The 13,192-nt window shown below is 41.2% G+C and overlaps 1 protein-coding gene across 5 annotated transcripts in view; it reads right to left on the reverse strand.

Annotated features, from left to right (window-relative positions):
• Slc17a1 (solute carrier family 17 member 1) overlaps positions 1-11,863 on the reverse strand; it is a 29,396-nt gene extending 17,533 nt beyond the window's left edge. Inside the window, exons 1-9 of one of the 5 annotated variants that reach the window (XM_028776317.1) lie at positions 10,150-10,587; positions 8,446-8,579; positions 7,913-7,981; positions 5,086-5,258; positions 4,118-4,351; positions 3,950-4,037; positions 3,119-3,205; positions 1,050-1,168; positions 787-948 (exon numbers count right to left, since the gene is read on the reverse strand). In XM_028776317.1, the coding sequence (XP_028632150.1) occupies positions 787-948; positions 1,050-1,168; positions 3,119-3,205; positions 3,950-4,037; positions 4,118-4,351; positions 5,086-5,258; positions 7,913-7,940 (891 nt within the window). In that variant the 5' untranslated portion in view covers positions 7,941-7,981; positions 8,446-8,579; positions 10,150-10,587. Of the gene's footprint in view, positions 1-786; positions 949-1,049; positions 1,169-3,118; positions 3,206-3,949; positions 4,038-4,117; positions 4,352-5,085; positions 5,259-7,912; positions 7,982-8,445; positions 8,593-9,856; positions 9,871-10,149; positions 10,588-10,745 lie in introns of those variants that run through there. The other 4 variants (XM_028776315.1, XM_028776318.1, XM_028776316.1 and 1 more) reach the window with 4 other exon arrangements.
• Between the last annotated feature and the right edge of the window lie 1,329 nt (positions 11,864-13,192).

Consider the following 13,192-nt stretch of genomic DNA (forward strand, 5'->3'; position numbering starts at 1 on the left):
TCTCCTCCTCCTCCTTTTCCTCCTCCTCCTTCTCCTCCCCCTCCTTCTCCTCCTCCTCCTCCTCCTCCTCCTATTTTCCTCCTCCTCCTCCTTTTCCTCCTTCTCCTCCTCCTTTTCCTCCTCCTCCTCCTCCTCCTTTTCCTTCTCCTCCGCCTCCTCCTCCTTCTCCTCTTCCCCCTTTTCCTCCTTTTCCTCCTCCACCTCCTCCTACTCCTCCTTTTCCTTCTCCTCCACTTCCTCCTTTTCCTCCTCCTCCTCTTCCTCCTCCTCTTTCTCATCCTTCTCATTTTCCTCCTCCTCTTCCTCCTTTTCCTCCTCCTCTTCCTCTTCCTCCTTTTCCTCCTCCTCTTCCTCATCCTCCTTTTCCTCCTCCTCCTCCTCCTCCTCCTCCTCCTCCTCCTCTTCTTTGAGATAAAAATCTCATACTATGGCCCAGGTTAGCTTCCACGTTAGAGCAATCTGCCTACTTCCGGGTCCTAGGTGCTGAGATGGCAGGCAAGCACTCACCAGAATACTGACTTATGTCTTAAGTAACATACCATGACACATATTGAGGGGAGCTGGGGTACTGTGTGAATGTGATACATGTGTGCTGATGATAGAGTTCCATGATTTACACCAACACCCATTGTGTGGGCAGAACATACATGTAGGAAACTGTGCATCCCCAGGTAAAGAGCACTAGCCAGTGTTGGAAGTAGGCAAAGACTGGATGATGGTCACAAGACACAGTGATAAAGAGGAATAGTTCACAAAATTAAAACTGAGACCAAATGGTACACTTACCTCTCTAACATTAACATGAAGTACGGTGCTGATGAATGTCGGTGTGTATGTAACCAGGAGACTGTTTGACCATATGAAAGCAAAGCTATTGAGGATAATGGCCCAGAGTGGAAGAGACTTAAGCATAGCTTTGATTGGCAGGGATTGTCTGCCTGAGCTGACCTGAAAGACAAACCAAGAATCATTCTGAGTGATGATCAGCTGGAATGTGTTTTGTTTGGAGCAGAATCTAGAAGCTGCCCAAAAGGAGCTCAGCATTCTACCTGTTGCATGAGAGAGGATATGATGTAGTCCTTCTCACTGCTGCTCATATATGGGTGGTCCTTGGGGTCATCAAAGAATAGAATGAACCAGAAAAGACTCAGAACACACCCAACAATACCTATTAAAGAGACACATGTTAAAAGGAAGTTCTATCTAGAGTTCTGGATTGAGCACATTTCAGAGCATAAGTCTGAGATTCCAGGTGGTCTCTTTCTTCTCTAAAACCCTGTGGGGCTCACACTTTGACAGTTTTCTTTGTAAGTACAGCTGGTCCTTGCTGCGGAATGAATTTTTTTACTGAAATGCTGATGTGCTGGTGAGCCCAATGGTCTGTTCTAATCCAACTAATCCCCTTACTCACCTAGGGTTCCTAAGGTTGGACCTTTATGTTTCCAGATTTGCAATGGCTCTCTACTTCAGGAGCATTCCAAACTGAGCATTCACAGAGCTAGACAGCCCCACTTCCTAATCACCATTACTATTGAGGATGGGTCTGGTGATGAAGGGCAGCGGGCTTGTAGGGGTGGATGCATTGTCCTATTAACACTCTGCCTTTAGCACAGTATGGGGATTAGAAATTTTCTGTGGCCCTCGAACTCAATCTGTCCCCCTTCCCATAGATGGCTTGAAGAAACATCAACAGTCCTCCTACCCACTGTGCTAATTTGGTAAAGAGAAAGCCTGGGAAGCGATGAGGAGAGAGTTAGTGAAAGTAGGTTATCTTTTCAAACAGGAAACATCTCCCTACCTAGAGTTACCTCCTTATATGTGTTCTTTGTGAATAAACAGGCCATCTTCAGACATCCAGTCTATGGGACTTTTTGATTGGTTCTGATAACTCTGGCTCATTTGTTCTCTGAGGATTAGGAATAGTGGTAACTCTTGTAACCTAAGTTTACATTGTGATATTGCCTCTATAATTCCACAGTCTGTCTTTCAAAGTAATTGCTTGGTAACTGTAGTGTTCCGAATGAGAATGACTGCCACAGGTTCACATGTTTGAATGCTTATTCCTCAGTTAGTGGAATTTTTGGGAAAGGATAAGGAGGTGTGGCCCTGTAGGAGGAAGTATGGTCTTGTTGGAAGAGGTTATTACTGGGGTCTGTAGTTTCAAAAGCCCATGCCATTCCAGTTCTCTCTCTCTCTCTCTCTCTCTCTCTCTCTCTCTCTCTCTCTCTCTCCCTCTCTCTCTCTCTCTCTCTCTGCCTCATGTTTATAGACTCAAAATGTAAGCTCTCAGATACTGTTTAGTGCCATGCTTGCTTGCCTGCTACCCTGTTCCCCACCATTACTGTCATGAACTTACTCTCTCAAACTGTAAGCAAGCCCTCAAAGTAAACCTATACTTATTTTTATGAGTTGCTTTGGTCATAGTGCTTTGGTCATGCATTGATCAATAGAAAAGTTACTAAGCCAGTAAATAAATCCAAAGTTTGCCAAAAATTGTGACTTTGGGCGATGTGGCTTGAGTGTGAACTGTCACAAGAGGCTCTTGTGTTTGAACACTTGGTTCCCAGCCGACAGCACAGGTATGAAAGGTTGTGGAATCTGTGGGAAGTGGGTGGAGTCTTGTTGGAGGATGTTGGTCAATAGGAGCAAGCACTGCAGCTTGAAATCCAAAGGCGATATTATAATTCACTTGGCAGCATACATTCTTATTCTGTTTACTTACTCTTGTGCAGTGTATTTTTCTCTGGAGACATAATATGTTTGGTCAGGGCCTAGCATTGCAGGTATGGATTATGTATAACATACTCATCCTATGACCTTTCAGAAATCAGTATAGGTGATGTAATGAAAGTCTGTTCCTTCTGGAAGCTTTTTCACATAAGATTTACCATACTGAAACAGGTAGTTATGTAAACTGGGTATGAGATTATGAACTGCATTCCTGATCACCAGACCTCTTCAATGTTAACTTCTCTTTCCCTCAGTGAAGACTGTGAAGTTTTTAAGATAGGAGTTTTGTATGAATCATAATAAGTCTACTATATATTATAGTGAATTTGGATTTTTGTATATTGTTACATTTTGATGACTTGCTGAGGTTTTATAAAAAGATACTCACCAAAGATGTAGAAAACCATGGGCCAGCCCAGGAGATCACAGATGAAGCCACTCACAAGTAGAACTATAAATGGTCCCATTACAAACCCTAATTGAAAGGCACAGAAGACACCCTTGTTAAATGTTAAATTAACAAAGGCATCTGAATGCTGAGCTAATAAGCATCTGTACTGTAATGAACAATCTCCAATGACAGAAGTTCATGTTTCACAAAGACTCAGAAAGACTGGAGAAAGTATTGACTTTCTCTCTCTCTCTCTCTCTCTCTCTCTCTCTCTCTCTCTCTCTCTCTTTCTCTCTCTCTCTCTTTCTCTGTGTGTGTGTGTGTGTTGTCGTTGTTTGAATTAAAGACATTTCTTTTTCATTCTAAACAAATTCTTTGTACATGTGTGCATGAACGTGTGTGTGTTTGTGTGTGTATGTATGGGGGGGGGCAATCACATTCATTTAGAAGCTAGAGGTTGATGTCCAGTATTTTTTTCTTTTAGTCTCTATATTGTTTGAGATACGGTCTTCCACCAAACTTAGAACTCACTGTTTCAGTGGGGCTGGTTGGCCAGTGAGCCTCTGGCCTATGTTTGTCTCTATACTAACTGTGCTGGAGTTATAGATGTATGCTGTTGTGCCTGGTATTTGACATGGGTCTAGGGTCCTCATGCTTGTGTGGCAAACCCTTTATCCACTGAGCCATCTCTTCATCCATAATTAAGGTAAGAATGTTGCAAGGGATGTTTCTGAAGTGCTCAGCAATTCAAAGCACATGTTTTTAAAGGTTCTCAGAAAGAACATGCCACAAGATGAAAACAGGGCCTGGCCATTCTTAAGTACTTACCTGATAGAGTCATAGAGGTAAGTCTGCCTCGTTCTAAGGGAGGTGCCCATTTGACCCATATTTCATGCTGGCCTGTTGAAACTATTCCCTGAAATGAAATTATGAGGACTTTTGAATTCTAATATTCTGAATTCAAACTCTGTGTCTATTTTAACCATATGTCAATACCTGGGCTATTCCCTGGAGTACTCGACATGCAATGACCAAAGCTGCTCCGACTTGCGCAGCTGGTGGGATGAGCAGGGACATCACAGAGCTGAGGAGCATTGAAAACCCAATTATTCTCTTCATTGGGTATATTCCCGATAGGTACCCAACAGGAACTTGAACCACGACCATACCAAAGAAGACAGAACTGAGAATAAACCCTTGGATATAAAGACTCCAGGGATACACAGGGTTCTAAAAGAAAGAAAGAGAGACAAGTCTAAGAATTCTGCATTGGAGATGTAATCTGGTGTTTATGGGGCCCAGGAGTGTGATAGTCCTACTCAGTCTGTGTAAAGCAGTTCCCACTTCTTTCTAAAGATTTTTTTCTCCCACAAAACAACTTTATCATCTTATCATGTCATTTTGCATATATTTACATACTATTGATGTCTTCAATTATAGGTTAAGTATCTCTTATCTGAAATGCTTGGGACCAGAAAGGTTTCGAATCCTTTTGGATTTTGGAGATATTACCAAATACATAATAATATATCTTGGGGATGTGATCAGCCTAGACATAGAGCTTATTTTTGTTTATATGTGCTGTATTGTTTGCATTTCTCTTCAGTGTCACAAAATACCTAACAAAAGCAACTTAAGAAAGGTTTTATTCTGGGTCATAATTCCACAATGTGGGTCATCCCAGCAAGTCAGTCATGGCAGCTGGCGGTGGGGGCGGGGAGAGGTAAGACTACTGGTTGAGTTGCATCCATAGTTAGGAAGAACAAAGAAATGAATGGAGATGCTCAGCCTGTCTTCTCTTTTCATTCATTCTGAGACCCCAGCCTACTGAATGCTGTCATCCACATTTAAGCTTCAGTTTCCTTTTCTAATTATTACTATTAGCTCTCCAATAATAACTGACCTCCATAGAAACTAGCTAACAAGTTGAAGTTTTAAACTTGAACTTTATACTTTCGATATACCTTTACATTATCCAGCATCTCCACCACAGATTCATTAGGTAAATGGGATGGCTCTGTGTTGTTCACCATGGCTACCATTGTGAGATTCAGGCATACTCGCTGAGCCATGATGGCAATGTTACAGAAGTGCAGAAGGATAGCCAGCCCATACCGAAAGGAACAGAAACCTGGAACTGAGAAGTTGAAAAAAACTCAATTAACAGCACAAATATAGAAAAAAAGTCAGGTATTTGGAACTCTAGATTTCCTAGATAGTAAATTAAAATTTTGTTGTAAAGCATCCTGCTAGAAATTAAGGTATAATGGCAAAAGGTGGGACTGATTTAATAATTTCCTATTACTTTAAGACATAGTTCCAATTAGAATGTCCCAGAATGTTAATCCAGTTTCCAAATGTTTTAGTGTGTGTCTATTTTAAAGGGATCTTTGATGAATATTGTAGCAGGATTTTCCCTGTCCAGTCACTTTAAATATTAATATAACAAGAAGCCTGTGATTGGACAGGGAAAAGGTAGGCAGAGTGAAGAGTTTCAGAGATGGGGATGGAGGAGAAGGAAGGGGGAGAAGGAGGAAGATGGAGGACAAACAGGACGATTTAGATTCTGTGTGGCTTTAAATAGCCATAGGTAGTTATAATATTATATAGGGATGAATAACTGGGATAACTTGTCTAATCTAGGTGGGCAGCTTGCATCATTATCAGTTGGTTCTGAATTTATTGTGTGGGCATTTTGTGGTTTGAGAATTTATTGTTGTATAAATCTGACTGATTAGTTACAACTTCTAGAGTTTTGATTTACTGGGTTACTGGGAATTGGGACCGCTAACCACAGAGGGTGAATGGCTAAGAAGGTACAGACAGCTTGAGGCTGGTGAACTGAAGCTGGGAAGATCACTGCACAGAGGCTAGCCATAGAGGTGGCAGGACTGTGGGTAGGCAGTAGCTGGAAACAGCTTGGGAACTTGCCGGTCTAATTTAATATTTCACGCAACAGAATACCTTAGTTTTCCTTTGGAAGCAAGTCCCCTTATTGATATCAATGGCATTTTCCCTCAAAGAAAATACTTTCATTTTCAAACTGATATGACTACTCTGGTTGAGAAACTTATATTTGCACACAGATAATTTTTTTTCCTCAAGAGAGTAAATTTACTGAGAAATAATCAAGCTATAATAAAGAACATAGTATTGATATAAAACCAAATACATTCATCAATGGGAAAAAGCAGGGAGTCCAGAAATACATGTGCATCTACAACTAAATTGTGTGTGTGTGTGTGTGTATAGGTATGTGTAGATATGTGTGTGTGTTTGTGTGTGTGTATAGGTATGTGTAGATATGTATGCGTGTGTGTGTGTGTGTAGGTGTGTGTAGATATGTGTGTGTGTGTAGATGTGTGTGTATGTGTATAGGTGTGTGTTGCATGTTTGCGTACATGCTCATATTGGAGGCAGGTGGTTGCATATATGTAGAGTTCAGAGGTCAATGTTGAGTGTCTTTCTCTATTGCTCTGCATTTTATCCACCTTAGTTTTTGAGAAAGTTCCTCTCTTGGAACTTGGAATTCTATGGTTAGACTAGACTGTCTGGCCAACAAGCCCCAGTACCAGGATCAAAGGGCATATCATCACACCTAGCTTTTTATATGGATGGTTGCTGGGGGTCTGGACACAGGCCATGGCTCTAGTGCTGCAAATGATTTCCTGACTGATCCATTTCCCCAGCTTCTAAACATTTTTGGGTAAATGAACTAATGTAATTCAATGAAGGGAAAGACTGTCTGCTTTGAAGAATTCTCCCAAGAAAAATTAACATATGCTCACAAAAAGACTTGTAAAAAAAGTTTGCATCAGTTTTATTCAAAATAACAGACTGTTTAGAAAAAATAAACATACTGTGTTGTGCTAACATAAAGCATATTGCTCAGAATCAAAAAGGAAGGAGGCACTGAAAGACCCAGCCATCTGGATTCATCTCAGCCAAACGTGCTAGGTTAAAAACCTAGTCACAAAAGGCTGTTTTCTATAGAAATCGATTGTTATGAAATCCCCAAACAGTCAAAAAAAATCTGCATGGCCTCTCCTATCTTCAAAAGCAGCAGGGGAAATCTTTACCCTGGCACACCTGCCTCACGTCTGTCTGTGACCTCTAAACAGATTAAAAGGCTCATGTGATTTGATCACTTTCACCTTGATAATTTCCCTATTTAACTGGGAAACCATTTGCATGTGCCAGGGTTGGGATCTCTCAAAGGCATAGAATTCTGCCTACTGTGGCCACCCATTTGTGTTCATCACACATGCAAAACGCAGTCAACTCACCCTAAGCATCCCAAAACACATTTTATTGTAATGTTATCTTAAGCCTCATCAAAAGCTCATTACTTCAAATTTCAAAATCTCACCATCTTAACCACCATCTAAACCTTATAGGAGCAATCCAGTTGGGGCACAGAATCTATCTGTGGACTTGCCAAAGAAATAAAATGTGTGCTCCTACTACTGCCACCATTAAATAATGGGATAGTCATGGGACAAAACTACCAAGATTAAAATTCTAAAAGAGAAAAGTAACATGAATCTACAGTGGTTTGAAGTTCAATTGAACAAATATTGGGTGTTAAATTATGAATTTTAAATACAAATATTTAAGTGTTGTTAGTTGCATCATAGTTATGGGATGTCGGAAAAACATCAAGCACCATGTGAAAACTTTATTGTCTTTCCTGAAATTTTCTGTTTGTGTTTCCATAGAACATATCTCCCTTATGCCATCAGTGGTATTGTGTTTAAGGAGGTGGACTCCTGGACAGAGGGACAGTGTTACCTTTCTTGGGGAGGCACTGGTTCTCCATTTGAGACTTATCTTCTTGTTGTTGGGCTTGGTTTCCATCCACTGTGGGTATAAAACACACTGGTCAACACAATTCAAGAAGCAACTGACCAAGCACCCAGGACTTCTCTCTGACTGACAACCAGGATCAAAGGATGACACACCAGATAGAGCTAGTGACCTTTCACCTCCACTGAGGGTCTTAGTTAACATTCTACTTTCACAAATTTTTTTTGTTATTCATTTAAAATATATAGAAAACTTAATAACTATAGCAAGATGAAAACAAGCAACCCTGCCAACCCAGGGATTTTGTTTGTTTGTTTGTTTGTTTAATCTAATGAAAAATAAAGACTTTCTTAAAGAGATAGAAATTGAGGACATCTGCTGCCAGTAGGCTTGTCCAGCAAGGAAAATTGACAGAAAGCCATTAGACAGAAAGAGGCTGCAGTGATTCGAAATTTACATGTACAGAGAGGTCAAATATTATGAAAGGAGTAAATACAAGTAAAACTCATTTTCTGTACCTTAAGAGAGGGGAAATATGACTGTCTTCTTATTAGTGCCACCCTCTCTTGAAATAGACCATTCTCACTGCCCCATGTGAACCTGTCTGTAGCCTTAGTTTCTGGAAAGAGACTTACTGCAGACAAGCCTGCATCTGTTGGGGGAGGCTGGTGATGAGGATAAGTTAGAATTCAATTCCCACATAAGCCATGAGCCTAGACTTTGGGATCTGACTTTATCAGTTCACATGCTCCTCACATGTCCCCCAGACAACGACGAGTTGGGTATTTGAAACATTCTAGAATGAGTAGAGCATCAACCACGATTTTCACACACTGGAGCCTCTTTTGAGCTTCCATTTATGCAACAAACTCACAACACAGTACAGGGATACTACACATGCACACACACACACATACACACACACACACACACACACACAGAGAGAGAGAGAGAGAGAGAGAGAGAGAGAGAAATACTGCACACATACTATATATAGAATAGAGTACACAGATACTAGACATGTACACACACATACAGAGAGAGAAATACTACACACATGCTATATATAAGACACAATACACAGATACTACACACACACCCCTACACATATACACTACACAGAGAAACACTATACACATACTATGCATACAACACAGTATACAAATACTTTATACACACATATTATACACAGAGAGAAACATTAGCATTACATACACATAAACAATACACATATGCTAGACATACACACAAACACTACTCATATACTACATATACAGAGAAACACTATACAATCCTATATATACAACACAGAACACAAGTACAACACACACAGAGAAACATTATGTAAACATGAATAATATACACATACCATACACAGAAAGAAATTATATACACAAAAACACTACAAACAGAAACACAGCACATATGATATTCATACAATACATGAATACTACACATACACACACAGAGAAACACTACATACATACTACACACAGACGGAAAACCACATACATACTATACATACAATACAGTATACCTATATGCTATCCACACAAATACAATATGTACTTATCACACACTTATACTATACTTGTGCTTACACTACACATAAATTACATGCACAAGAATACATTATATACAAATCACACATAAACACTATGCACAAACCCAGTACATGCATACTATACACACAAACATGACACACATACCATACATATACAAGCCACATGTAAGTGCATACCTCACACAAATACATAACACACACAAATAGTACAACACCCCTTCTCACATGCAGCAGAAATATCTCCAGACACAAACCGAACCTACATCTACCTCTATGACCTATAATGACACATGTGCACAGAGTGCACACACCACACAGGGTACCCACTCACAGCCCAGCATACCCCACAGGCCGTGCACACTTACCCTTTCCCTCCAGCAGTGTCACACCACAGCAGTCACAGACAGCTCATCACATAGCCCACCCCTTTTCTTTCCTTTTATCATTGCGAGTGACCAACAGGTTACACTCATTCCTAAAAATATGTTCATTTTCCCTTTCCCCAAGAGAAGTCTCAAAAGATAAATAAATTCTTCTAAATTTTTTGTGCTCACATTATTAATTACCTTGGGAAATTCTCTACCATGGAAGGACCCCAAAAGCCCTCTGGAGAATTAAATGTTTATTTCACTTGGCACAGAACAAGAGTCACACTGACCTGATTAAGACAGAACACCCCTTCCTCCTTCCAGGAAGACTTTTCGCTCGACTTTAGTGTGGAATTTTTCCTACTTGCTGGTAAATTCTATACCAAATCCTTTGACCTCATCATACCAAGAGCAATGTTTAATTTTTAACTTTACATTTGCCCTAGCCTTGCATCTTCTGAGGAGAAGCATGAGTCTTGGGATCTACCGGACTAGAACCTTCTGGGAACCGATTGGCAATTTCAAGATTTAGTAAACAGATCCCATGCTCTCCAGCTGAGGCAGGACGGAGAGCACCTTTCAGAAGTGTTCCTAGGATGTCTCAGTTGAGCAGGCCTTTGGAATTCCATGGATTGTCACTGAAGTGCTAGGCTTTAGCCATGTCCTATTAGTTTCATTATTTTTTCCCTCCACTCTATCCCTTTCTTCCTTTTCCTCCTCCTGCCTTCTCTTTCCCTTCTGTCCTCCCTCTCTCCCTCCCTTGTTGTCTCTCTCCTTTCTTCCTCTTTTGTTCCTTCGCCCTTTCCCCTCCGGTACCCTCCTTCCTCCTTCCCTGCTCCTCAGAGATCATGCCTTTTTGACATTTGGTGTGCTGAGAAAGCTGCACCTTTTCTTAAGGCTTGCCCCTTCAAGGTTGTGACGTGCTCTGTGGCTTTTCCTGTTTCAGCTCCTGGCTCTTCCAAATGTTTCAGCTCTGTCAACTCTTTTGAGTTGAGTTGTATAATCAGTTAGGAACATCTAAGCCTTGAATCAGATAATTTTCACTGTTGCTGATTCGCTAACATACTTAAGCATTTTAATTTATTGTGCCTTTTCAACGCTTGTCAATAGTTGACAGTTAGCAGATGCTCCATGACTTGAAACCCAATTTCCCCCTAAATAAATGTTGAGGCCAGAGATGAACCCTGTGCTTGAGGCCAAGACAAGAGGAGGGTCATGAGTTTGAGGTCAGTCTGGGCTACAGAACAAGTGCCAGGTAAGCTCAAGATGCTTGACAAGATGCTTGATGTATCAGAAAAGGAAGGAGAAGAGAGAGAAGGAAGGGAAGAGGAGAGAGGGGAAAGAAAACCTTTGCCAGGGAGCTTTGTCTTGTTACTCAGCTGGAGTTAGGATTATTAGACGTGTTGATACTCTGTGTGCCCCATGACGTCGGTACTATCTGCTCACATAGCTGGCCATTTCTGGTACTTTCCGGAAAAAAGAGCTTTTTAATGATTGAAAACTCTAAGTTAGTAGTTGTTCAATGTCCACCTTGTGAATAAACAACACTCTCACACGGCATCAATGTCCTAAGTTCTAGGTACAAATTACGTAAGAATGGCCCATCCTTCTGTTTGCTGGCTCTGCTGTCTATTGCATCATGACACTCTGAAGTTGATTTATCTGGATTCCATGTTTCACTAATTAATTTTTACTTTAGTGTTTCAACATGGAAAGTTTTCAGACATACAAAAGAAATAGAATAATCTAGTGTAATCACTGACCTATTATCTACCTTCAACTACTACTAGCATTTGAATTTTCCTGTTCAATAGTTGTTTCTGTAGTATTCTAAAGCAGTTACTGGACATTATATAATTTCTTCTACAGAAAACTCAGCATGGAAACTTAATTCATCAGAAAAATTTAGAACATAATTAATAATAGGTCATTTCTCCCCACCACCCATTTTAAGCCAGAATAGGTTATATTAAAGGCAGGTTTACTGGGAAGCGGCTTTCAGTGAGTTCCCTGAGCCCAAGGACCAAACCCAGGAAAATCACCATAGGGAAAGGGGGAGGGGTGGGGGGGAGAAAGAGCATGCAGACAGAAAGAAGAGAAGAGGAGAGGAGGGAAGAGGAGGGGAGAGAAGGGGAAGGGAGGGGAGGGGAGGAGAGGAGAGGAGAGGAGAGAGATCTGGATTATATAGGGAAGAGCCTCTAAGGGCAGGGCAGTCCAGCCCCAGGGCTGGAAAGTTCAAGGTTGGGGCCAGGGTATGCCAGGTAGGGACTGAGGGATGCTGGGAGAATCTGGAGGCCAGGTCTGCTTTGGTATATACAATACTCATCTCAGTCCTTTGTCCATGGGTCTAAAACCAAACAGTTAACATGCTACAAACTCTAGTAAACAAACAATAACCCTCTAAATCTCTTCAATTCCTTCAAAGTTGTCTTCTTTATTCTTGATTGGTTTTTGAGACAGAGTCTCATGTAGTGCAGACTGGCTTGGAAGTCACGAGGTAGCCTTGATTCTCAATCCTCCTGCCTCTACTTACCAAATACAGGAATTTTAGATATGTGCCGCTGTACCAGGTTAGATGCAGTGCTGGGCTTTGTGCATGATGTTCACTCTATTAGCTGAGCCACACCCTCAGCCAGGATGTCATTATTTCTTTTTAAAAATTGTAAATTTAGTATATATGTGTGCCTGTGTATATGAGTGGGGGGCTCTCAGAGTTCAGAAGAAGGTGCTAGATTTCCTGGTGTGGTGGTTGTGAACTGCTTGACGTGGGTGCTGGAAACTGAACTTGAGTTCTCTGAAAGAGCAGAAAGGATTCTTAATCCCCAAACTAACTCTCCAGCTCCCGAACATCATTGTTTCTTGACTGTCACTTTGGAAACTCACTACCTTAATGAGATAGATCATTGGTTTTACCCTTAAACAAGTCCCTCCCACTACTGTAATCTGTAATTTAGGCTCTTCGCCAACCTGCCTTCAGCGACTCACCAGCAGCGGCTTACATCACCACCTGCTGCTGCCAGGGTTGGCCTGTAAATGGACCAGGCCACTCCAGATTGATTCATATTCATTCTCTCTCTCTCTCTCTCTCTCTCTCTCTCTCTCTCTCTCTCTCTCTCTCTCTCTCTGTCTCTCTCATCTATTCTCTTCTGGTCTCTCTGACTGCTTGTCTCTCTCTAGCCTTCATGTTTCCACTCCGAGCTGGCTTTTCACCCTCCCTCCTGCCCCCAATAAACCTCTTGCACTAAATCTGTTGCCTCTAATCCTAACATTACCGGGGAGCTATGTCGTGTGTGTGTGTGTGTGTGTGTGTGTGTGTGTGTGTGTGTGTGTGTG

Source organism: Grammomys surdaster, unplaced genomic scaffold (assembly GCF_004785775.1).
Source record: "Grammomys surdaster isolate TR1022 unplaced genomic scaffold, NIH_TR_1.0 267, whole genome shotgun sequence".
In the NCBI taxonomy this organism is placed as follows: domain Eukaryota; kingdom Metazoa; phylum Chordata; class Mammalia; order Rodentia; family Muridae; genus Grammomys; species Grammomys surdaster.